The sequence below is a fragment of the Pan troglodytes genome, chromosome 4 (assembly GCF_028858775.2).
Source record: "Pan troglodytes isolate AG18354 chromosome 4, NHGRI_mPanTro3-v2.0_pri, whole genome shotgun sequence".
NCBI classification, from domain to species: domain Eukaryota; kingdom Metazoa; phylum Chordata; class Mammalia; order Primates; family Hominidae; genus Pan; species Pan troglodytes.
The window spans coordinates 33,801,897-33,829,827 of NC_072402.2; the positions used below are offsets into that span (position 1 = coordinate 33,801,897).

Here is a 27,931-nt window from a genome sequence, read left to right on the forward strand (position 1 = left end):
GAAATTTTTCCAAGGTCACACAGAAGCAGAATTTAGGAGGTGAGCTGGAAGCGACTTTACCCAGCCTTATTTCTGATAGATGTTGTACATTATTTGAGGAAGCAGGGAGAAAAAATCCTCATATTGCCGAGAAAGAACAGTTACTTCAACAAAACCAAATATCTTCTAATGTTTAATAACTGTCAGGATAACATTCTGTTAGCATAACTGCATTTATAAAAATGGAAATTGTTATCAACCAAAAATTAGAAGTTTTTTAAGTGAAAAAAATTCTAGAAAGAAATCAAGCTGCTTGAGGAGATGGATCTATCTGGGAAGAAAGGCCTCCCCAATCTACAGGAGCTCCTCAGAACTTTTTTCTGCCACTGATGAATTTTTAGGTCTTTGTTGATCAGAGAAAAAGTTGTATTTTTAACTTTTTTAAAAAAAACTAAACATAGGCTCCAAACTGATAGACTCTCATCTCAGAATCTGTTAGCAAAGGATAACTAATGTTTGCAGACAAGAACACCATTCAGATGACACATTATTATAATTTATTTTACACTAGAAATGACATGGCTTGAGAAATGACTTGCTGAGAAATCTGTGTTTACATTAGGGAGAGTGGGGGGAAAATCCCTCAAAGAAGTTGAAAACATGCTAAGTGGTAAATACCAAAATGCCCAGCAAGCATTTAAGCCGGCTCTCATCCTAGCATGAATATGGGCAGCTCAGCATTTTAAAATTTACTTTTAGCTTTTCTAGCAGTTTGAATTAACCCTTTCTCTACTTCCACTTTCTCTGTGAGAGTTCAGCTCTTAATCTGCAGATGTGGACTGAGGGTGCTGTCACGGTGCTCGGTGATCCACTGGTGAATGATGTCCTCACCTGAAGCGGTTTCCTACAAGTGGGCTGCCTTGTGTACATGTCTCCTAAGCTTCCTTACTATCCATGTAAGGCCTAGACAAACATTAGGAAGCAAGTTCAGCTTGTATGGATTGGAAAAGGCCTGTCAGTAGAGCAAAACAATACAAATCAATGTCACAATAAAGGTATATCCAGACCAGAGGTTCTCCAGAGCAGAATCACCCCCAGAGAGACTGTGTCGGGTGGCCCCAGCATCTGTAGCTGTAAACGATCCTCAGGTGATTTTAAGTATATCCCTCATTCAAAGACACTAATCTAGACTCTCTAAAAAGCCAATGACATTTTAATCTTCGTTTCAGCTCCTAGCAAATGAAAACAAAAAACAAAACAAGCAACCAAAAAAAAAAAATTGTTCCAGGTTAGGTTTATCTTAATACTTAACTGGCTATGAAACTTATTTACAGCCTTAGTGAATACCAATTATATACAAGAAAGGTGAGCATTTAATGAATATTCGTATAATACTTTACAATATCTTATCATGCATTAATGATCTCATGTGGTTCTCACAGCAACCCTATGAGGTAGCTTGTTATTTTCAAATTAAAGATGAGGAAAATAAGTCTCAGGGACATGAAGACTCGCTCAAGAGCCCTCAAAGAGTACAGCAGAGCAGCTGTGGGGTTGAGAAGCAGAGGGGTAAAATGACCATTGTTTTATTACTATAGGTCAAAAAGAAATTTTAATGTTTAAATATCTCCTATAGCTTTTTAGAAAACTTCTAATTACTATGCCACACTTTGCTGGTAAAACATATTATCTCACAGTAAAATATTGTGTTTTTTCTTTGTTTTACAACTATCTATCTATACAAACACCCACACATACACACACACACACACACACACACTCACTCTCTCTCTCTCTTTTGGAGTAAAACAGAAATAATCTATTGTTCCTGAGTTTGATTGTGGGAGAATCACTTAAGATAGGTCATGTTTATAACACCAGTTTCAGGGACAGGTAAATCCAGTAATTTAATTTTTATATAGCTTACATTAAAATGAACACACAAATACATTTCTCCCTCAATCTCCATGTCAGACAAATGGAAGTGAAGTACTTGGCCTAGAAAAGAATAACCTGCAAGTGCCCTAATAATGTTGGTATTCCTAGTATTAATAAGTTAGATTTGTTTTTTTGCTATTTATAGTGATGTGTCTTTTTTTTTTTTTTTCCCGAGACAGTGTCTGGCTCTGTCACCCAGGCTGGACTGCAGTGGCACAGTCTCAGCTCACTGCAACCTCTGCCTCCTGGGTTAAAGCCAACCTCCTACCTCAGCCTCCTGGGGAGCTGGGACTACAGGAACACACCACCATAAACAGGCAAATTTTTGTATTTTTTTGTACCGACAGGGTTTCACCATGTTGCCCAGGCTGGTCTCGAACTCCCAGGATCAAGTGATGCTCCCACCTTGGCCTCCCAAAGTGCTTGGATTACAGGTGTGAGCCACCATGCCTGGCCATGATGTATCCCTTTGAAGTGTTTCTTCTAAACATTCAGCCTATCAAACATCAGTTGCTGTAGACATTTGTGTCCAAGGGAAAAATAATCCATGTCAAATCTTGGTGAGATGAAATATTCCATGGTATCGGTCCTATTAAAGCCAGGGCTGGCCAGGTAAACTCTTGGCATTCTTCGTGCCGCAATTCCTAAACTCAATAGAAGAATCTGAAGAACATAAAACAAAAGCCAAGAGAATAAAAGAAGATTAACTGAGCAGTAAAGACTTATTTAAGAATATCAGTACTAAAATAAAACTATCCATTCCTGTCATTGAGTGCATGCTACTTACAGCAAAGTAAAATATTTCCTGAATTGGTGGCCCCCAACCTTTTTGGCACCAGGGACCAGTTTCAGGGAAAACCATTTTCACAGACCGAATGGGAGATGGTTTCAGGATGAAACTGTTCCACCTCAGATCATCAGGCATTGGTTAGAATCTCATAAGGAGCACGCAACCTAGGTCCCTCAGATGCGCAGTTCACAATAGGGTTCACATTCCTATGCAGACCCAATGCTGCAGCTGATCTGATAGGAGGAAGAGCTCAGGTGGTAATGCTCGCTTGCTTGCCCACCCAGCTGCCGCTCACCTCCTGCTGTGAGGCCTGGTTCCGGTCCATGGCCTGGGATTTGGGGATCCCTGTTCTAAATAACTTGGTAGGGGACTGATTGGAAAACTAAAAATTAAGTCAGGGTTTGCCCACTAAAGATGAAAGCAAATTTTGCATTTGGTGGGATGAGTCTAAATGCAATGGAGACATTGATCTTTGTAACAGCAAAACATTAAATCCAGGCTTTTCTTTTACCTTGTTAATGGACATTTCGTTCATCCTGAGAGGTTGCTTTGGCATAACTCAGAGGTAGATTCAGCCCAACAACTGGCCCTACAATGCTCAGCCATGATGTGATATAGTTGACATTCCTAGGAAACAAGTGAAATACAGGCCATGCTAATGTTTCCATTGTAGTTTTTGGATGAATGGTAGAACATCAGTTGGTCACCAACAATAACAAAAGTGAGGCTTTCTTCAAAGATTTGTACCTACCACCTGGAATCTCAGCATTTCTGAATGCCAGCCCCATTGCTTGACAAGAATTTAAGGTCCAGAGAGCCTGTAAGGATCCCTCATTAGGGTAATTGAAGAATGAGGTAAGGTACTGGCTCCTGACTTCCCTTGATGATTCAAATTTTACCCTTACAGTTTACAGCACTTACTAAGGTAGCAGAGTGCAGTGATTAAGAGCATGGTTCTGAGGCCAAAATGCTTAGATTCAAATCCCACCACTTAACTAGCTGTGTGACCTTGTTTGAGTGGCTTAACTCCTCTGTTCTGTAACTTCCTCCTCTGTAAATTGGGCAAAATAATAGTACTTAGCACATAGGAATGCTGCAAAAATCCAATGTCTTACTGTATCTAAAACTCTTAGAACAGCATCTAGCATATCCTAAAAATCATTGTGTTAGCCATTATTATTATTAATATTTCTTTTTTAGCCTAGCATTTAGAGTCACATAAAAAGATTTACACTTTAAAAATCAGAGTAGAAGCCATTGTATCTTGATGGCGTTTCTTACTTATTGATTTTCTGAGAATTCTTTAATACAGGAGTCATGAATTCATTCGTCTTGCAGGGATGAAGTACAAAAAAGGGTTGCCCAAGTATTGGATGTTCCTGTAAGAATCAGAATTGGTCCAGGATCAGTGTGAGTTACTTTGAAAACGCTAAAATAATTTATCTGGTTTACTCCTTTAAAATAAAGGTTTGTCTCAAATTCCAAGTTATTGAATTAATATACAGGTTTATTTTCTATTTTTAAAAACAATTTATAATCCAAACATCAGAAGAAGTTGGTGAGAAAGGACTATTCATTGATAAAGCAGTATGGTCGAGTATAGCAGGGCACACATTTTTGTTTACACAATATAAACTGTAGTTGCATTTTATCAGTTCCCTCTCTGTTGGCCAGTGTTTCTCTTTGGCCTATCATTATTCTTCAGTTTTTCTTCAAGGATGTTCACAAAGCTCAGTAGTTTGACAACCTAAACAATTCATTTTATTCACCTCTTTGTCAATGGTAAGAGACTCAAAATCATTTGCATATTTCTTTACACAAATTTTGTCAACATGTTGTTTCAAGCCTACATGTATCCAGTGCCAGTGGGCACATGTTCCATGAGTAGAACCAGGGATGGGAGGAGATGGCCTGCACTATTTAAATTGTTCTACTTCTGTTTGTCTCTCTCTCTCTTTCCGTCTCTGAGTTTTTGTTTTTCTTTTTCCTCATTTCTCTCCTTCTGTCTCTCCCAAGCCTACAGGGCTGTTTTTATAAGTTAAAAGCCTGAAATGTAACTCTGTTCCTTTTATAAGGTAGTAATTGGATATAAGATATAGGTCAGACCATACCCAAGTTAGGGACGTGGACATCATTTGGCAAGCAATGGGGAGCCCTAGGAGGTTTCTATGTAGTGGGTAATCTGTGCACAAGTTCTACCAACAAAAACACTATTATTGATGATACATTTATTGATTATTTATATTGTGGATTAACCATCATACCAATACTGCAAACTCAAATACCTATGAAGACAAAGCAGGTGACCTAAGGGGATAATGCCAGCTAAATACACCAGCAGATGACGGGGCCCGTGAGGAACTGCCGAGTGCACCCATCCAAGGCCATGCTGGCTACTCTGCTCCAGCCAACTGTCCCATGTGGGAATGCAGGTTCAGCATGCCAGACCTCCCTATTTGTGAAACTAACCTAGAAAAGCTGAAGTTTATGTTAAAACTCCTACATTTAAGTGTTGGCATAATTTATTTTTAAACATGGAGTGGGACAAGTAAAACAGGCTTGTAGGCTGGATTTAGACTAGGGGATGCCTAGTTTCTTCTCTTGGCTTCTTCTCTCAGCCAACCCAAGGGGAAGCTGAACTCAGAGCTGTTGATGGGATGAATTATGTGGCTGTCCTTGCTGCCTCTACCCCTCAGCTCCAAACATTCATGTCTGTATGCTTATGCACATATCCACTCACAAGAACTGGAAGGGACAATTCCTCTTGTATTGGTGACGCTGGGTATGGAGATTTGGGGTGGTGGTGGTGAGGGATGAGTTATCAACTAGTTATAGGTTATTGCATGTATCTGGCATTTTTAGCACCACCTGGCATTTGTTTCTCCCTGAGTGCCACCTCCAGGTCACTCTGACCAGTCACCTGATTCTTCCAGCAAGGCATCAGCTTCCTCTCTACAGCTCTCTTCCCAACCTTCATTCCCATCCCTAACTGGGCCCTGGGCTCAAAGCCCTGATGTGTTGGGCCTATGCCAAGTCCTCCTGTCCAACTTGAGTCTGGTTTCCCTTACCTGCCTTAAACTAATATTTAGCAATTCAACATATATTAATCAATCATCTTTTTTATGTGTCTGCCAGAATACTTCTAGCTATAGTTATAGAGACCACTGCATCTCTTAGATAAACAATGTTCCTGATCCCATGGAACTTAGATTTCAGTGCAGGAGACAGCCAATAAACACACAGAACGAATAAATAAGATAATCCAGATAATTATAAGCCCTACGAAGGAAACACAACAGGGTAACATGATTCTGGAGGGATTGTGGTGACATTAGACTTGGAAAGGGAAGGCCTGAAGGAAGAGGTAATACAATGGACTGAATGTGTGTATCCCTCTTAGGGTTACACCCTAAGAGGTGTAACTCTCTCTCTTTTCCTATCATGTGGGGATACAGTGAGAAGATGGCATCTATGAAATAGGAAACAGGTCCTCACCAGACACTGGATCTTCCAGTGCCCTCATCCTGGATCCTGTAGCCTTCAGAACTGGGAGAAATAAGTGTTGGTTGTTGAGCCACCCAGTCTATGGTATTTTTGTTATGACAGCCTAAATGGACTAAAATAAGGTGAAACTTAATCAAAGATCAGAACGACAAGGAAAAAAACAACCATGCAGAGATTTGGGAACAGAATGTGGGGGCAGATGACCCTATGGGGGAAATGAGCATAGAAAATATGCAGGAAAAATGCAAAAAAATTTAGAATTATCCTGGACTAAAATAATGACTGTTTAGAAAGCTGGGATTTAAAAAAGATAAATGTAGTCTAAATTCTTTTGGGATGACTTACATAGTTGCCAATGGAAGGAATAAAGAGGTATAATCCAATCTTATTGATGTAAAGTACATGTTGACTTTAATGAAATGAAACCTAGAGTTACAAATTTCCACTAGACGGAAACACTCCTAATAGGGAGGATCAGTTCAATCACGCAGCCTCCACTCTCTCCAAGACTCACTTTCCCTTTGGCATCTCTTATCTAAGAGGTGGATAGGCACTTACAGTTCAGGGGACCATTTTCTTAGAGGAGTCTTAGGACCATGGCACACTGCAGCTCTGCTCATTTGATGCTGCTTTGTAAAGACATGGACTTTACTTCTCTAAGTCATCTTTTTTTCATTCCACATAGCAAGTGGGTAAGCACATGCATGAGCTCTATGGTTAAGACTGTTTGAGATCAAGTCCTGCTCTACCACTTGGTAGCTGTGAGCTAATGGGAAAGTCACTTAACCATTTTACGTCTCTGTTTCCTCATCTGGTAACTGTGGCTAATGATAGTATCTGTCTCAGAGATTGACTGTGACCCTTCAATGAGATAATACCACAGAAGTACACAGAACAGTACCTGACACATAGCAGACACTTAGTTGGCTATTAGTATTTAACCCATTAATATCTAAACAGAAAAGGATAACAGCCAGACATTCAGAAAGTAGTCTTATGGTACCCTATAATAAAGCCAAATTTCAATCTAAAAATAGGACGTTCCTGTAAATTAAGTAGCATATTAAAAGCATCACTGACCAGTATCTAAGTGTTTAGGAATATTTGACAACTGTTTATAAGTGAAAGGAAGAAAGGTCTGAATTAGTAAAAGGTCTAGGTCTATATGGCAACTAGAACTATCACTATATTTGTATTCAGGTTTAAAACCAAATTAATGAAAAATAATTTAAATGAATTTAAATTAAAATAAAAGCTTAGGTACTTCAAAAACACTTCAGTAATCTACAACATTTTAATATTCATTTTTCCTCAAAGAACATAAAACAGTCATATTAGCATTTAAGGTTATGTTCTAATAGAATAAAATGCATGGCAATGCTCATTTAAAACACTTTTTAAAATAATTGAGACTTTCATGCCTTTGAAGAGCTTTTAGAATAGCTTGAGCATTTCTTTAATGCAGGTTTGGCCATCTTTAAAAAATTCTTTATCCTTTACTATACTGAGACCTTATATTTATATAATTAAATAGAATATATTAAAATGAATGATGGTCTTTAAAAATTAAAAGTTTAAATTTATTAATAAATTGAATTTTAAAATAAAAATTATATTGTTTTGGCAAAATGCTTTTGGTTCAAAAGAATCAAGCCTATAATATGCTGATCAGCTTAAAATAGGAATTATAAGATATGTAATCTTTTAGAAGAATTTTATAAATTAATAACAACAGAAGTGGACTTCCAGCTGTGATAGAATAAAGAGGTCAGCAAATCCTCTCCCCAGAAATTAAATATAAAAATGAACAAAATTGTCAAAAACTAACCATTTTTGGGTCCTGGAAATCAACCAAGGGCAAATATAAAATCTGAGACGTGTTTAGTTCATGATAATCTGCTAAACTTCAAGTTAGAAACAGAGGGAATCTGAAGCCTTCTTGCCTGGAAGTACTTCCATATCCCCTCCTCCTCTTCCCCAATGTCCCCAGCCACTCCATCAACAGAAGTTTTACCAGAGCAATCTGGCCATAAGAGCCAATAACTGTGTAGCCAGAGGGGCTGGCCTGATTTCCAACAGACAGCTAAAACTATTGCTCAGCAGCACTGTCAATAAAAATAGCAAAATAGGTACTAAATGAAAAGAAAAAAGCTGCAGTTCTGCTAGCCAGAGGTTGCAGTCCCAGTTGAGGCAAGCAGCAAACTACCAGTAATTTAATGGGGACATTCTGGAAATAAGACAGCCACAGAAGGGGTAGATAAGTTCTCCAGGCATCACTAGCTGATGGGAAGGGGATGTTCAGTGGAGTCAAAAGAAGGCCTGATAGGAAGTAAGAGCTAAGGCCAATATGAATACTACTTGAGTTTTTAGCGTGTTCCCAATCCACGTACACATCCATTGGCAAAAGAAAAAAGCATTATAGGCTTGAGGTATTTGAGCATAATTTCTGTCCAATCATTGGCCAACCTGCAAGCTTTACAGACATAGCTGGATAACCCTGAGGAAGGCAGTCTAAAAAATAAAAATAAGAATTAAAAAACCAGTAGCAAAGACATCAGTGGCCACACTTACAGGGAAAAAAAATCTGCAGATAAAGCCTAGGAAAATTACTAAACCAAACAAAAACAACAGCAACAACAAGAAAAAGACAACCCTCAGGAAAAAATATTGGAATCCAGAATTGCTGCAATATATTATCTAAAATGTCTAGTTTTCAAAGGAATTTATGTGACACGCAAAGAAACCAAAAAGTGTGGTTCATACCAGGGGGAAAATTCATTATTAAAAACTGACTCTGAGTGTAGACTCAGATGTTGGATTTACAAATAATTCAAAGCAGCTATTATAAATATGTTCAGTGAATTAAAGAAAACTAGAATTAAAACAGAAAAATTATGACAATGGCTCTGCAAATAGCTAATCTCAAGAGAGGAATACAAACTATAAAAGGAACTAAATAGAAATTCTAGAGTTGAAAAGTACAATACCAGAAATAAAAAATTCACTAGATGGACTCAATAGTAAATATGAGACAGCAGTAGAAAGAATTAGTGGATTTGAAAGTATATTAATAGAAAGTATTCAATGTGAAGAAAAGAGAAAAAAAATTGTAGAAAAATGAGCCTTAGACATCTGTGGGATAACATCAACTGTACCAGAATACAGATAATCGCAATCTGAAAAAGAGAAGGAGAGAAAAGGGCAGGCAAAATAGCTGAAGAAATATTGGCTGAAAATTTCAAACTTTGATGAAATACATTAATCTACAGATCCAAGAAGCTCAACAAACTCTAAGGAGAAATATAAAAAGACCCACACCTAGACATATCATAGTCCAATAGCTGACAGCCAAAGACAAGGAGAAAATCTTAAAAACAGCAAGAGAGTCCTTTAGGACTCATCACATAAAGAGGAATAACAATTCAAAAACAGCTGACTTCTTATCAGTCCAGATAGGAGCAGAATGACATATTCAGAGTAATGAGGGAAAAAACCTTAACTGTCAACCAAGAATTCTACATTCTTCAGAAATGAAAGTAATATAAATATATTCCCAGGGAAACAGACTGAGAGAATTCCTTGCTAGCAGATTTGCCTCATAAGATATACTAAAAAAAGTCCTTCAGGAAATAATACCAGAGTGTAACTCAAATCTACAGGGAAAAATGAAAAGTGTCATAAATGGTGAATAAAAAAGACTAAGTACTTTCTCTTTTCTTAATTTTTTAAAAAAGACATAAGATTATATAAGCAAAAATCATGAACACTCTAGTGTTGAGTTTATAACATAAATGTAATATACATGACAATAATGGTACAAAGGAAGGGGAAAGAAATGAAAGCATATTGAACAAAGTTGCTGTATTTTATTTTTTAAATAATTTTTTTTCTTTTTTTCTTTTTTTTTTTTTTAAGAGATAAAGTCTCACTATGTTGCCAGGCTAGTCTTGAACTCTGAACTCATCGATCCTGCCACCTTAATCTCCCAAAGTGCTGGGATTATAGGCATAAGCCCCCATACCTGGCCCAAAGTTGCTATCTTTTAGCAGAATTAAGTCAGATTGGCCGAGCATGGTGGCTCACACCTGTAATCCCAGCACTTTGGGAGGCTGAGGTAGGCAGATCACTTGAGGCCAGGAGTTCAAGACCAGCCTGGCTAACATGGCAAAAACCTGTCTCTACTAAAAGTACAAAAATTAGCTGGGCGTGGTGGCAGGCGCCTGTAGTCCCAGATACTTGGGAGGCTGAGGCAGAAGAATTGCTTGAACCCAGAAGGCAGAGGTAGCAGTAAGTGGAGATTGTGCCACTGCACTCAGCCTGGGCAACAGAGTAAGACTCTGTTTCAAAAAAAAAAAAAAAGGTCAGTATTAAGTTGTGCCTCTGTTGTTAGAATATTAGTAAGCATGTTTCTGAGAGCATGTGGAGCCCAAAAGCTTTTTCTTGTTGTGAAGCAGATCCTTTAAGTATGTTATTAATCATGAGCACTCTTCTAGCAATGTGTCAGAAGCATCCATAATTAATTTACACGGTTAAATTGTACATGCTTCAACACTCAATGCTTTCTAAAATGTATCAGTTTCTTTTAGTTGTGGCGAAATTAGCCAAATCATTAATTACTTTTCAAACACAAATGGAAAATTAATTTTTAGAATATTCTAAATAAATCCTTGTTTCTAAATATATAGGACTACTGAATATAAACCCTTGAGTTATGAAGAATGCAATAATGATCATATGATATAGAAAAATAACAAGTTTCCTTTATGTGACTAGAATTCATATATTATATCATTCACTCATTTATCAAACATTAAATCTTCTGATAATTTTAAATTGATTTAAGCCTAAATCAAGGCAATAGGTCTGTAAGTGAAAAATGTGGTTAATCTTGTGGAGATCTTAATGCCACAGAAATCACAGAATTCAAAGTTAGCATAGTGACCTGAGCCAATACTATTTTTTCAGTCACATTCAATCAGCTGATTCTGCAAGCCCAGCAATTTGTATTCACAGAAAGTAGAGTAGAGAATTTACAAGTAATTTGAGGCATGTTATCGGTGCAGACAATCAATGTGGATAATATTCTCCAAAAGCCATTATTTTCCAATGGAGATTTTGTAAGGCTTATGCTATCAAGAAAGATTATCTGTATTTTCTACCGTTTTTCCTTCAGACAGCCAGAATCAAAGATGAAAGCAGTCATTAGTTGGTTTAGGAATTATGTGTTAGAGTTTTTTAAAAAATCTAAACTCTACTCCTTATTTGTTTAACGTACCCTTTTCAGAGATGGAAGAACATCAAAACTATTGGGATCCTTTTAGTGACATTTCTTAGATCGATTCAGGAGGTAAATTCATGTGAAAGTGCTACCATCTGCTGTCAGTAGTAATGAACTGAGCAAATCTGCACTGAGAAAAATGTCCGTGTGGAAATACACACAGGCAATGAACTGTGTTAGGCTTACAACTTAATAAACACTTCTACTGGAACAAAGTTCTGCTAAACGGTTTTCCATGAAAATAGAAATGATGGGTCAGATTTCTATCTCTGTAACTCCAGAGAAGTTATATAGGCATATTTCCTCATGAAATTTAATTTAGCAATGGTTAAATGTCTCATAAAATAAGTCTGACAAGAATACTGTGAATTGGTTTTAGAACTATTAGATATGACTATCACAAGGAAATGATAATACTGCACCTTCATTCTTACATGTAATAAATATGATGAGTTACTTGGTTCATTTCTTAATTTTCTTGGTTCTTTGGGAGGGCACAAATGTAATTTCACATATTAAGCTTTCATCCAGTTTCATATTCCAGACTGATCAAATTTGCCTTCCACGCTGGGCACATTCCTTAGAAATGGAGACAGGTATCTCCCTCATGCTAACCCCTCAAGCAGGGGAAGGAAAATGACTACCCAGCATCTGCAGTATCAGGCACCGTATTAAGCGCTTTACATGGCCACCTACCACAGTAACTCTTTGAGACAGGCTTTATTATTGCCACTTAAAAGAACAGGCTTAGAGAGATTATGCTTAAGGTCATCCATGTAGTGAGGGGCAGAGCACCTCCATATCTCCTAAGACCACACACTTACACTGCACCTCCTCATGCCCTCTGACCAGAATTGGTGTCTAAGATAGTTCCTGACTTCCAACCTCTAGTCTACTCCTTCAAAAATCTATTTATTGATTTTAAAATCATGTGTTTTCATAAAATTATAAGAGCAATACACACAGGGAGTTCAGACAATACCAAGAATAAAGAATAAAAGCAAGCTAATCCCAAACAGCCCAACTCAGATTTAATCACTGGTGAATTTCCTTTCAGACCTTTTTATACACACATTTATACTTTCAGTTGCTTGTTATTCACTGAACAGATATTTAATTGTTGGCCCTACTATGTGCTAGTCCCTACCATATGTGTCTTTTGTTGATCCTCTTTAGGTATCTTTGTCCTCTGTTTTACTAATTTCTGCATTTACCTTTATTATTTGCTTCCATATATTTTTGTTTGGGCTTATTTTGTTTTTCTTAATTTTTTATATTTCCATAAGTACTTAAAAGGTTATACATAAAGTATATGTAATCTTCAGTGTTGGCTACACTGTTCTACATGTTTCATTAGATTAAGCTAGTTATTTGTGTTGTCCATATGTATATCCTGGTTTGCTTGACTTATTAATTTCTAAGAGAAATTTAAATCTCCCCTATAACAGTTGATTTGCCCATTATTGTTTGTCAATTGCAGTTTGTCAGTTTTTGCTTTATATATCCGGAAGCTGTGATATTTAAATGCATAGAAGTATATCTTCTTAGAGAACTGAAACTTTAATATGAAGTGATCGTGTTTATCGCTAATATGCTTTCTGCCAAAAAAGGATTCTTACCTGATATTAATATAGCCACATCAGCTTTCTATTTATATTATTCATTTAAAAAAATTGTTTGACTTCTTGCTTTCTGCATCCTTATATTTAAGATATTTTCTATAAAAAGAACATAGACGGATTTTTAAATATCCACCTTTACAATCTGTCTCATAAGTGGGTTGTTTAGTTCACGTACAGGCTTTGTGATTACTGATATAATTTTATTTCACTTTTTTTCCATCTTATTGTAGACATTTTACTCATTCTATTTTTAATGTTTCTTCCTTTCCTTTTCTTTTTTCCTCTTCTGTTTCCTTCTTTTGGATTGACTAAGCGTAGGATTAAAAATTTTTTCTCACTGCTTTTTCTCTTTTTATTAGCTTGAAAAATTACATACTATTAATACATTCCTAAACATTTAGTGGTTATTCTTAAATTTTAAAATAGCTATTTCACTTAATAAAATGTACAATTATTCTGTATCTTTATCTTTTTCTCAAACAATTCAAGTATCTTAATACTCTGATCACCCTTTACTGATTTATGTACTACTGTTGTCTAGTATTTCTGCTGTATCTATTTTTTAACCCCAGAAAGTAGGTATTATTAGTACTTTATAGCTCAATGTTTGTTAACATTTACCCACATTTTACTATTCTTTTTGCTTACCATTTTTCCCTATGTGTCAGCATCCATTCTGGGATAATATTCTTTGTCACTGAAATATGTCCTTCTGAACACCTCTTGGTGAAGATCTGTAGGTAGTAAATTGTCCAATCCTGTGAATGCTTTATATTGCCCTCATTTTTGAAAAATAGGTTTTTGTAGGTATAAAATTCTAGGTTACAATGATTTTTTTTAGCACTTGGATTATATTATTCCATTTTCTTCTGGCTTCCATTTATTCTGGGTAGAAGTCGACTATCAGTCTAATTGTCATTCGCTTTAAGATCTTCTCTTTCTCTCTACTATTTCATTGTAATGTGCATAGGTGTGGATTTCTTTTCATTTTTCATTGGGGGATTCAATGAGCTTCCTGAACCTAAATATCAGTGCCTTTTCAACAATTCTGGAAAATTCTCAGCATCAGCTCTTTGAATATTGCCTCTCCTTCATTCTCTCTAGCCTCTCCTCCTGGAACTCTTATTAGACATGTTAGTCCTCCTCTATCCTTTGTCTTTCTTAACCTGTTATCATATTTACTATTTCTTTCTTGTTTTTTGCTACAATGTATACAATTCTTCAGATTCTTCTCATACATTAATGCTCTCTTTAACTGTATTTATGTGCTTTTTAGAATAGACATTATATACTTTTCTAAAAGTTCTGATTATTTCTTAAATTTGCTGATCATTTTCCATAGTCGTCTTCCTATGTCATACTTTCAATATTTTTATCCATTTTAAAAAATATGTTCAATACATTTATATTTTTGCACTGAATAATTTCAGTATCTGGATTTGTGGGTCTGCTACTAGTCTGTTGTCTGCTGGCCCTCATTCATAATGGCTCGTTATGAATTCTGTATTTTTTTTATTGTGACCTTTTAGTAGGACTACAAATATGGTAATTCTTTGAGGCTTAACATTAAAAGCGCATCCCACCAAGGAAGTTTATATATGCTTCTGCCTGGTACCTAGGAGGAGTTCCAATTCCATGACCTGAGGGTAAGCCTGTGTTTAGAAATTTTCTGGGGAGGTTTTTTTTTCTTTTTTTTATCTGTTTTGTACATAGTAAGGTAGAGAGAGTCAAATGGAGGAGAGAGAAAAAAAATTTTAATATATAGAGAATGATGGGGGAGAGGCTATTTTAGGTAAATTGGTAAGGGAAGGCCTAATTGCAGAGGTAACAGTTGAGCAGACCCCTGACCAAGAGAGGAGCAAGCCATGCACTTCTTTGGGAAAAGAGTATTTCCACCTTGAGAACACCAGCTGCAAAGATCCTAAAACCCTAGGGCAGAAGGGGGCTTGGAATGTTCAAAGAATGACAAGACCAGTGTGGTTGGTCAGGTGAAATGAAGAGGAATGACAGTGGAAGTAAGACCAGAGAGCTAGCCAAGACGCAGGATCATGTAGCATCTTATAATGCATGGAAAGGACTTGGGATTTTATTCTGAGTGTGATGGGGAGAGTTTGGAAGATTCTGAACAAAAAAGTGATACATTCTGATTTACATTTTAAAATGTTACCTTGATATTGTAAAAGGGCAAGAGGGAAAGCAGAAAGAGCAGTTAGGAGGTTACTGTAGTAGCCCAGACAAAATCTAATGATGACTTGTACAAGGCAACAGTAGTGTGTGGAAGAACAGTCAGATTTGGATTTATTTTGAAGGTAGAGCCAACAAGATTTGCTAAAGGATTTGATATGCTGTGTAAGAAAAAGAGAAGAGCCAAGGATGACACTAAGGTGAAATGCTTTTTCACATTTTCTTGACTATTTGTCTATTCAGGTTTTATGGAGATTTTCTTATTAATTTATATTAGCTACTTAACATCTTTTGGGATATTGATCTTTTTCATTCATTCAGCCATCAGTGTGGGCTATGCACTGGGTTAAATGTTAGTTATATCACAATGAATAAACAGATAACCTCTGCTGTCATGAAAGTTGCTGAAATACTCCAATTTTTTTTTTCTTTCCAGATTGTTATTTGTCTTTAAATTTTGTTCATGATGACTTGGCAATGTGGAATATAATGTTAGATAATTAAATCTATAACTTTTCTCCTTTGTTATTTCCTTTTGTAAAAGTTTTATGGATATATAATAGTTGTACATATTTATGGGGTGCCTGTGATATTTTGATACAAACATACAATGTGTAATGGTCAGTCTGAGTAACTGGTATAGCCATCATCTTAAACCTTTATCATTTCTTTATGTTGGGAACATTCCAAATCTACTCTTCCAGTTATTTTGAACTATCCAATAAATTATTTCTTAAGTCACCCTATTGTTCTAACAAACATTAGATCTTACTCCATCTATCTATTTTTATACCCATTAACCAGCCCCTCTTTATCTGCCCTCCTCACTATCCTTCCCAGCCTCTAGTAACCACCACTATATTCACTTCCTCCATGAGATCAATTTTTTTAGCTTCCTCGTATGAGTGAGAACATGCAACATTTGTCTTTCTGTGCTTGGCTTATTTCAGTTAACATGATGTCCTCCAGTTCCATCCATGTTATTGCAAATGACAGATTTTATCTCTTTAATGGCTGAATAATATTCTATTGTGTATACATACCACATATTCTTTATCCATTCTCTTTATGGACACTTAGGTTGATTTTCTATCTTGACTATTGTGAATAGTGCTGCAATAAACATAGGAGTGCAGATATCTCTTTCACATGCTGATTTCCTTTCTTTTGGATATATACCCAGCAGTAGAATTGCTGGATCATATGGCATTTCTATTTTTAGTTTTTTTAGGAGCCTCAATATTGTTCTCCATAGTGGCTGTGCTAACTTACATTCCCACCAACAGTGTATGAACATTCCCCTTTCTCTACATCCTTGCCAGCATTTGCTATTTTCTATCTTTTTGATAATAGCCATTTTAACTGGAGTGAGACGATATTTCATTGTGGTTTTGATTTGTATTTCCCTGAGGATTAGTGATGTTGGGCAATTTTTTCATATATCTTTTAGCCATTTTTATGTCTTCTTTTTAAAAATGTCTATTCAGATCTTTTACCCATTTTTTAAATTGGATTATTTGGGGGTTTTTTTGGTATTGGCTTGAGTTCCTTATATATTCTGATTATTAATCACTTGTCAATTGAAGAGTTTGCAAATATTTTCTCCCATTCTGTAGGATATCTCTTCACTTTGTTGATCTTTCCTTTGCTGTGCAGAAGCTTTTGACCCAATATTTATATACAGTTTACCATTAAACTACTTAGTGTTCCCCAAACACACTGCTTCTTCTTACCTACAGGCCTTTGCACATGCTGTTCTCTCTGCCTGGAACATCCTCTCTCCCTCCTTCACCACTAATCCCTGACCAATCAGGTCTCCTCCATCTATGTTCCCACTGTACCCCATGCCTAAGTCTACTGCTAATTCCACACTGTTCCATATAGGCAACTGACTGTTTATAAAAGTCTTCCTCTACTACTCTTTAATTCCTTGAGGGCACAGGAAGTATTCTGATTACTATTTTCATCTTAGCATCCAGGTTAGTGCCTTTCATCTAGTAGGTACTCAATAAATATTTGTGGAATTTATCGCATAGACAAAGACAGCCTATTGTGCCAAAGTAAGTTATTACTGGCATATGCTGCCTGTTCCATAAAGGGAAATATTTGTGTGGAGGGCACCCATAGCCCCTACGTCACTGTAGGGACACCATTCTCTCCTTGGCACAAAACTGGAGACAGAACCTACTTTACATTGCAGAAGTCCCAACATAAGATAAAAACTTCAGTATCTGTTTTCTCAAATATTTCTTCCAATGTGTATCTAAGAACAAAGGAGAGGATTTGAGGAGATGGTTAGGATAACCCTCTACATGTAATTTACTTTAAAAAATTATGTCAAATATGCAATATATTCTAAACTCTTATCTATTGGCTTCCACATTAAAAAATAGTATCTTATTTTACCATCGTGGAAAATTGATGCACCAAGATGCATATTTTAATTCTGTGAGTTTGCCTACTCCTTGCCACACCACTGTATCCCCCTAAGGTATGTTACCCAGACTAAGAAGCAGACACAAATACTACCAAAATATATGCCTTCCTACTTTACTCCCACCTTTGTTACTCCATATGTTTTTTTACTTATGCATTCAGTAAACATCACTGAATACTTATTGTGGGTAAGATTCCATGCTAAACACTCATACATATATCCATCCATCTGCCCATCCATTTATTTATGGAGCACATTCTATATGCCAGGCACTTTTCTAGGCACTACAAATATTTGCACACTAAATACAGATGCAAAATTTGTTCTCATAGAATTTACATTCTAGTTTTAGGTACTAGAAATACATAAAACAGCAGCTAATTATCTTAATTCATGGGGTTTACAGTCCAGCTGCACCTGCAATACTACAAGTCTTGAATTGCACCTCTAGAAGAAAGACTCCTAAAGGTGAAATACTCATGCCCTGTCCCCTGAATGAAAAAGCAGATCCCTAGTGAGAATAGCAGAGATGGCTGATGGCTGGGCAGTGGTTAGGGGTCGGGTGGGTGGGGGGTGGTAATAGGACTGCGACCAGGAAAAGCTGCGAAGAAAGATTCCTTCTGTGGCAGCAATTAATTTCACCATTTGGAGGGAAGGCATGGGGAGTCCTCACACTTCCAGAGAAGACCATGTAGGGATCACAGTGGCACTAGCAAAAAATGAGACACTCCCTGCTATAAGGTGGAGGGTGTTCCAAGGACAATCTGAGGTGCCTGAGGGCCACAGAGGAGCTCACCAGTAAAAGAAAGGAAAACTTCGATGCAGAGGTGGCCCAGGCCTGAGGCCCTATCGATGGAAAGACCTTGTTCCCTGGGATGATACTCCTTAAGATCCTGCTTGCCTGAAACTTAATCACTATTTTCTTAAGGCAGATCTAATGCTTGCTGTATGGCTTCAATCGTATGCTTTCTGTAACACTGTGTTGTGTGGCTACAGTTGGAAACATAAGTCTGTATAGCAGGATGTATATTTTCATGAGCTATGAGAGATCTTGAGTCAAATGAAATTTGGTATCTCCTCTCTCCTCCCCATACTCCATTAGGGCATCTACCATTCAAGGATTACAGAAATAACTATTATATATGATAGGCTGGTTGTGATCCTGGCTACTCAAAGGTACACATCCAGGAATATGGGAATTCAAAGAAAGGAGAGGTCACTTCTGACTCGGGGAGAGAGACGGCAGCAAAGACTTTTTTTTCTTTTTGAGAAGGAATCTCGCTCTGTCATCCAGGCTGGAGTGCAATGGCATGATCTCGGCTCACTGCAACCTCTGCCTCCTGGGTTCAAGCAATTCTCCTGCCTCAGCCTCTGGAGTAGTTGGGACTAGAGGTGCACGCCACCATGTCCAGCTAATTTTTGTATTTTTAGTAGAGGCGGGGTTTCATCATGTTGTTCAGGCTGGTCTCGAACTCCTGACCTCAGGTGATCCGCCTGCCTTGGCCTCCCAAAGTGCTGAGATTACAGGTGTGAGCCACCGCGCCCAGCCAAGACTTCTTAAAAATATGGTATTTAATCTGGCCCAGACCTTAAAGGACGGGCAGAACTCAGGGAGGAGAAAAGCAAAGTGTGGCCGTAGAATATAAGCCAGAAACAGTCTACTCCAAGTTTAATGGGAAAGGAGTTAAGAGAGATGTACCAACTTCCATCTTTTAGGTAAGACTGAGAAGTTTGGTAAATTTGGAGAAGAAAAATTGCCTATTTTTGTTTGTTTGGTTTTGTTGATGTTGGTGTTAAATGATTAAGGCAATCCCTTTATGATCCAATAATTTTCTGAAAGTAGTCAAGACAAAGAGGCAAGGTTTGAACACCAAGCAATCATACTTTATAGTTTTTAAAAAGGGGAAAAAAAGGGGGGAAAGAAGAAATACCAGTTCAGATTTCCATCTCTCATAGGTATCTGAGAATATACATAGAAAAAAATGTGAGAAAATGTTAAGAAAAAAAATATGTGGGAAAGAAACCAAAGTCTCACCTAAGTACCCAGAAAGATCAGCAAGTTTCTCCTCATTTCTAGGATGAACAGAGGAAGACAAGTGAGCCACACTTTACTCTAGCTGCCCCTGTTGACATTTTTGGCCTGTTAATTAGGAAGAAATGTCTAATGGTGTTTAGGAAGGTGGTTTAAACAACAACAACAAACAAACAAAACCAAAGAAAGACAGTTCATCAAATTCATATACTACACAGACACCACCAGGCTTTCTAGAATTTTTATTAAAAATTACAGACATCATAGCAATAATTCTCAGATACCACCACCTCTACTAACAAAACCTTCTTTCATGGCTCCATAGAGAGGCCAGAAACTAATTCTCCCACCCCTGCATAAATCTACAAAGGGCTCCCTCCCTGGGCTTCTGACAGTCTCCACTCCAGCTCCTGGATTAGAGAGCAGTGTCTGAATATATTTATAGAGTCTATATAGATTGTTGCTTTAAGCAAGACTATTAATATGCCAGAACTCCGAGTTCCCAAACTTATTCAATTATCAATTTGTTGTACATAATTTAATCTCTCTGTATTTTGATATGCAAAATGGAAAATGCACTGCTGATACTTCACAGGGTGAAAAGGAGATAACCACCAAGACCATTATAAAGCTTGCTGGGGGAAAATCAGGAGCTTATGTAAATGTCTATTAATTAAACAGTCACGGCTGCACAACTAGGTCAGGCATGATGATAAGACTGAACAACCCACCCCAGCCACCAGCCTCAAGAAGAAGAAATGAACATTTAGTCCTAATAGCACTTGTTGCATTTTATAAAGAGTCTTAAATTGTAATATTCCCTAACACAACAAGAGTAGCATCTTTCAGACCATCCTCAAATAATTCTTTGATAGAATATAAACTTATTAGAGTCAACAGCCAAAAACAAAACAAAAAAGCAAGCCAATTACTAATGAAGAACTTGTAAAAAGCTAATCAAAGCTCTCATCCAGAGAAAATGAGAAAATCTGAGGCTCAGAATGATTTTGTATATTGATGAGATTTTATATAGCGTCATAGAGAGAAAAATAAAACAGATTTAAGTGAAGACAAAAAGGATTCCAAGTCTCTATTTAAAAGCCTTGTTATGTTCCATGTCAATGTTTTCATTAAAATGTTTTGTTCCAGTAAAAACATCCACTTTAAAAAAATGCCTGACAGGAGGTGCTGTCAGTAGAGGATACTGTCAATTTCTCTGTCTCTCTAGTCAAACCCCTGCAAGTGCAGAGGGGCAGAAAGAAGAATGTTTATTCGGCCCTCACCTGAGGGTGACAGTGTGGTGGATAATGGAGAATAGAGGACCACAATCATTTTTCTCCATGTCAATGGAAAAAACAATTATTTTGTTTGTTTGTTTTGAGAATAAAAAACCTAGTCCGAAGATATAGAGAAGAATCCAAGAAGGATGTCAGATTAAGGATAAAGAGACAGAGAAGAAAACAGTGGGAGTAAAGTCTGAGGAGAAGTAAGCAATACAAAAGCAGAGCAGATTTCTCAGTGTGATCCCAGGACCATCAGAATCATTTGGGGTTGCTTGTTGACCATGTCATTTCCCGGGACCCACTCCAAATCTGTGATCAACTCCCAAGGCAATGCTCATGCTCACTAAAGATTGAGCACCACCTGCTTCCCTAGGGGAAAAGGCTAGCTTTCTCCAGCATGAATAAAGGAAAGGAAAGAAGAGAGTCATAATGGTAGCTGATTCCAGAAGGAAACACAAGGCACGTGGTTTCTGACAGCACCCTCCCCGCCACTGCAAAATAGGAGGCACACCCATCCCCTAGGAGTCTGCGCAGATCGGGTAATTCACGTGTGTGATGCATACTCCAGGGGCGTGCCAGGAAAGCAGAGAGAAGAACTGATGGGCGTGATTAAAGTGGAACAGCACAAACATACTATGGGCTACAAATTACATGTTTATAATTAGTTTAAATTATAAATGCTGCATTTTTCTCCAGTAATACTTTGTTGTCAAAAAAGAATGCAGGAAAGAATTAGGCAGCAAAGCACCTAATGTGTGGGTGATAAGCTTATCAGGGAAGGTGAGTCTGAGCTAGACTGGGTATTCCCTCTAAAAGGGAATCACACAAACAAGTGCATGAACTGAACATTTACTAGGATTCTCCCCAAATTCTAATAATAATACTAAGAGGTTGACATATAATTATTGTAAAGATAAGGAAACTGGGGTTTAGAGATGCCAATTAACTTGCCCAAGGTCATTTAACTTGGAGGTTTGATTTCAAAGTCCCTGATTTACTTTCCAAATCTTTTCAGAGCTAGCGTGACCTTCAAATATACACAGAGGAAATGACACTCAGTTTCTAGCATGTCTCTCTACCTGTCCCTTTCCTGAGGTAGTCTGGGGTGTGGGATGCACACATGGGCAATGGGGTTCAAGGTACGAATCTAGGGCAGGGTTTTACGGATGAGCCCAGCAGTGGTCCTGCACACCAGGTACCCTAAGCCCTGCTTCTGCAGGGTGGGCCCTGATACCGGCTCAGTGCTGAGGGCTGTGGGAAACAGAGCAGATGAAGGGTCTCTCCCCCAATATGCTACTTTAGTTTAAGGACTATTTTGAGCTAAAGGTAATTCAAACGCAGCAAATTCAGAAAGAGCTCTTTACCCTCCCCCATCTGCCTAAAAGTATGACATAAACTTCTCTTTGTGAAGGTGTTCCCCTCCCGTCTCCCATACCTGGAACAGATCATCCAGGTATCACCGGACACAGAATGTTGGCACTGAGATGGGTCTGCACAAACAAATCTTACTAAAATCGCCCTTATCTTCCATTAGTTTCTCCTCATATTTACGTTCTTATAATCTGTGCCCCTGGAAGCCCAAATCCCTTTTGCTTCCTCTTGTGACTTCTCCACAAATTTATCACCCTTTGTTAAAATGGTGTATAAGCTGCAGGGTCTAACTGCTCCTCTGAGTCTCCATGCCTTTTCTGTAAGGGCATGTAAAAACTAAAATGTTAAATCAAGTAAAATTTGTATGGCTTTTCTCCTGCTAATCTGTTTTTTGTCCATTTAATTTGCAGGCCCTAGGCAGTCAATTAGAGGGTAGACAGAAAAGTTTTTTTTCTCTCCCCTATATAGTAAGAAAGTTGGGGACAGAGAGATGACAGGTAAGGGAGTTGAGGGCAGAGGGGCCTGGGCCTTCTCTGGAACTGCTCTATGTTAACTGCAAAATGATGGAGCATCTGTACCTGGAATTCAAACATGGCACTGGTTCATTTAACTTAGAAGGTCCATGAGGGATAGTCCCATGGGCTGGCAATGCCATCATGTGATTATGGGTTCAAACTCTCACTCTTTCATTTAAAGCAGTGATGATTAAGATGCTGTAAGAGGGTAAACAAGACCTCAGAGGCACATTTTAAAATTGGAGCCACACAAATATAATATAAACGAAGGAACAATATATTCCAGGGATAATCAGAAGTCAGAAATTTTTATTTTTCAGTTTAAATTAACAGATAATAGACTGCTTCTGGGTTATTAAAGGAAGAAATGTGTTGAAAGGGCAATTCGTTAGTCATTTTTAGGCTCAGATCAGAACCTTGGTGATGGTGTCAGACAGTAGAGGTACAGGTTCAGTCAGGTATAACATAGGTGTCTAATGTGATAGGAAAAATATTATCTAGTTAGATGTTACACAAGTGACTGAAAAACTAGAAAGTGAATGTATAAAATGAAGAAAATATACCTGAAAAATACTACCAAAACAAGTGATATATTTCCTAATTAGTCTTATGTAAAGACATCAACCCTAATTCTTTTTGTATATTTTTAATACTTTCAAAGTCATATTTTAAACCTGAAGAAGAACATTTCAGGCAGAAAGATGTAAGAGTAAAGACCATTAGAAGGGAGTGAACTAGATGTGTTCAAGAGCAGAAAGGAGGCTGTAAGGCTGGAATATTGGGAGAGAGAGAAGACAGCAGAAACCCTGAAGCTAGAAAGGAAGGCAGAGTCCAGTGGCTTGATAGCCCTGGGGAGAGAAGGAAGCTGCCCTCCTGCACTTACTTTAAATACAACAGAAAGTTTTAAGTGGTTTATGACATAATCTGTTATTCACTTAAAAAAAAAATGTTGGCTGCTGGGTGAAGAATGAAGACAAGAAGAGAAAAGAAAGCAAAAGAGGCAGGAAGGAAACTACCATGAAAGCTACTGTATCAAGAAAGAAGGGGCTTGATTAGGGTGAAGACAGTAAAGATGGAGAAAAATAAATGGATTTGAGATATATTGGTGACTAGAAGTTCCAGGGATTGCTATTAGATTGGGATTAAGAAAAAATCCAAGCTATGCATTAATATATATTACCCAACTATATTTTCACAATTCTATAAAGTAGGTATTCTTCCCATTTTGTAGAAATTTATTTAGAGGAATGGCTTATCCAAGGTCGTGGAATGTATAAATGATTGAGCCAAGACTTATGTCCAGATCTAAGAACAAAATTGAGTTTTTCCAATGCCAAGCCTGCTAAGACTAAATACAGAACTTCAGTATGAAACAACTTTCAGGTGGTACGTTTATTCTATTTTTATCTTAAAGTAAAACAATTGGAAGCCTGCACTTTCCAAGCATTAATTCTTTACTTTTTTTCTTCCATTACATTACAGAATGGTGACAATTTTTGACTTAAGTCTATTTCTGAGACACACACTAAACCAAGGACACCACTTTTGAGCTAGGTGTGTTGCGGCACACCCCTGTAAATCAGCAACCAGAAAATTCAAAGATTTCCAAGAATACATTCACAAAACCAGCCTAATTTATTGATAACCAGATACTTATGTCTGGCAACTATCGCACAGGAAGATATTTTATGAGCAACACAAAATAAAATAGCAATCTATTACCTATCATTACTTTTTAGAATGGTGCCGAATATTATTTTAAAGCAACAGAAAAGAGATGAATCTTCAAGATGATTTTTAAAATACTATAATGCTTCTCTTTAGATAAATATAATCAGTATAAATTTCTAATACTCCAGTTACAGCTATAGCTCCTGACAGTTTTTTTCCTTTCTGCTTCTTACCCAACTTTGAAAATATAAGGATTCCTTTTATACCCAGAAGCAGATTTCCCAGTGATTTCATTAAGCTAAAATTAGTTTTTCTCTTTAGCTCTCTCCAAAGAGACTCCATGAAGAAAACTCATAAGCATGCGATAATCCCATTACAAAATATGTGATTCTCCTTCTCATAATGAAAAATGTTAAAGATCTGCCCTATAAAAACCTGGCTACTATGAGGCATTTTCCCCACTTTCTAGAATACTAATAATTTAAAACTAAATAACAAAAAACTATGCTACTAATAGGCTGCCGTATTGAGAAATCATACGCTCCTACAAATAAACATAGTAATAGAGCTTTTCAGACAACCATTGTATTATGGTGTTTTGCAAGTAAGGTATTAGGGGAGACAAATAAACTGATACATATGGACAAGAATGACAGCTTCTTATTTTTAAAAAGTGTTTTATTAAAACTTTAAGCAACTTAATAATGTCAAGATTTTTAAAAAGTATAGACTAATCCCACTTCCTGATCATATTAATTTCTTACATTTCCCCAACTTCTGCTGAAATTTTAAGAATTGTGTTTTTAATAGTTTGGATCTAGTTCAGTATTTTCTAGACAAGAAAGTCTATGACCCAAAAAGAGAGTCTAAGACCCAAAAAGAAAACTAGTACCAAAGATTTCTACATGAACTCATGAGATGAACCTTGATTTAAAGGTTGAGCTCTGAGTTTACCGTCATTTTCTCCCCAGTGGCTCTTCAGGCCAGCAACACTCAATGAAGTTCATGAACGCTTCAGACTAGGGCCTCTTAAAGGTTTATTTCTTCTCAAATTTTATTAATAGCTATCTATCTATCTATCAGTTATGCACACAGTGAATATATACTTTTGTGACTCCATTATTCCTCTTACCTGTTGACATTATTTCATATATAATTTTCCATATTTTACACAGTCCTTATAACTTTCTTTTAATTACATAATTTTCCATCTAGCTAATATATCATAATGGATATTTACATCATTCCATGGTTAGACATTTAGATTTTCCAGTTTTATACTTTTTTTTTTTTTTTTTTTTTTGAGACGGAGTCTCACTCTGTTGCCCAGGCTGGAATGCAGTGGTGCGATCTCAGCTCACTGCAACTTCTGCCTCCCCGGTTCAAGCGATTCTCTTGCCTCAGCCTCCTGAGTAGCTGGGACTACAGGAGCGTGCCACCACACCTGGCTAAGTTTTTGTATTTTTAGTCGAGATGGGGTTTCACCATGTTAGCCAGGATGGTCTCCATCTCTTGACCTCGTGATCCACCTGCCTCGGCATCCCAAAGTGCTGGGATTACAGGCGTGAGCCACCATGCCCAGCCAGTTTATACTATTATAAATTATGCATATATACTATATATTCCTCTTTATGAATTATTTCCTTATAATAAAAATTTTGGAATGAATAAAAACAGTGGGAATATTTGTATTTCGTATTTGTTGATTTGTATGATCACATTTCCCTCCAAAAAGATGAAACTACATTATTGCCACCAATACAAACTGCTTTATTAGTCCCTCACTGTTTTAAGTAGCCCTGTCTTAATGTGAGAACTAACCCTTCCTTTGAAATATTTCACAAAAACATCACATAGACTCCATAAAGACTTTAGTCAACTAGCTTAGCCCTTATGCTTCTTTCAACTTGGCTGTAGGCTGCAACCTTCAGGAATTAGTGACCTGATGCAGGAGAACATGCAGAGAAGGGTTAGGGCTCGGAATGGGGTTGGGCAACTTTCTTGAATGTTTATAATCACATTATGTCCTTGGATAATGCCTTTTCAGATTGACCAGTGCAGGGATCAGTAACTTTTCAAAAATAGTTTGCCAAGGCTCCAATCTGTATACGAACAGGCCTGCATTATATGACGTGAGTTTCCAATGAGCTGGTACAGCCATCCTTTGGTATTCACAGGGAATGGTTCCAGGACCCCCCTACCTCCCTGCCACAGATAGCAAAACCCATGGATGTTCAAGTCCCTTATGTAAAGTGGCTAGTATAGTTGGCCCTCCATGTCCACAGATAGGGACACCTGCAGACATGGAGGACTGACTATTCTTTGGTCTTCACGGGCCATTCAAATAAGAAGTCACATTAACTAAAGCTCACAACTTACTCAGATTCTGTGCCAGTTTGTATAAAATATGGCTATAGCATTAACACACCACTTCTCTAAAAAGCTTTATTTTCCTTGGCTAGGGTCTGAAAAATGATATTAAGTGTAAAAACCAGCACACAAAATTATATATTAATTACAGTTTACAACTATGGATACACTGACATGAAACTTGCCCAATAAGAAAGTGGCATCCAAACTTTCAACTTGAAGCATGGCATGAAATAAAATTTAAATCAAAATTGTGCCTGTCAAACTCATATAATTAGCAGTAAACACACCTTAGGGCATGCACATGTTCTTCAACACTTATTTTTTAAAGTAGAAAATAGTTCCTTTCTAGCATGTTCCTCCTAAGAGGCTCATTTATTCTTTCCTGTCTTAGCCAGTGCTCCTCCAGTACTGTAACAGCTGCCATCTCCAGCATGAAGTAAAATTGTCTCAGAGCATTCATCCAAGCCATCCAGCCTCTCCATTTCTGCCTCAGGAGAGGGGTCCACTCAGAAATAGCTCGTTTCACAAAAACTTCAAGGGACAAATCCAGCATCCCTACCAAGGCAAGGGATCTCTCCTAGGAATTACTCATCAAATTGGGAGTACATGTGTTTTTTATACACTGACCTTCTCTGTGAAACACTGAAGATATTTCAGTTAAGTTAGTCCACACAAGTCAAATCGACTTTCTGCCACGGGAACCTCAGGCTTCTATAATTTACCTACTTTCTCAACTTGATAAGGAAGGTATTGTTCTTATAGCTGGTACTCAGGAAAATATAAATCATAAAGATAATTTTATGCCTCTACTTTCACTTATGTCCTTACTCCTGTAAATCAGTGTTTTATTCCAGTGTCTCTGAACTTGTTTGCATCACCTAAATTTAAAAAACATCTATCTATATACCCCAGGTACACAAGTTCACCTCTAAAGGTTTTCATTAAATAGTTGCA

General features: G+C 37.3%; 1 protein-coding gene across 6 annotated transcripts in view; it reads right to left on the bottom strand.

The window, feature by feature from the left end:
* Window positions 1-1,572: 1,572 nt before the first annotated feature.
* ATG10 (autophagy related 10) overlaps window positions 1,573-27,931 on the bottom strand; it is a 285,621-nt gene continuing 259,262 nt past the window's right edge. For all 6 annotated transcript variants that reach the window (XM_003310661.6, XM_054684225.2, XM_009448917.5 and 3 more), the window contains 3 exons: window positions 3,989-4,086; window positions 3,219-3,334; window positions 1,573-2,580 (listed from right to left, as the gene is read on the bottom strand). In XM_003310661.6, the coding sequence (XP_003310709.1) occupies window positions 3,223-3,334; window positions 3,989-4,086 (210 nt within the window). In that variant the 3' untranslated portion in view covers window positions 1,573-2,580; window positions 3,219-3,222. The remainder of the gene's footprint in view (window positions 2,581-3,218; window positions 3,335-3,988; window positions 4,087-27,931) is intronic.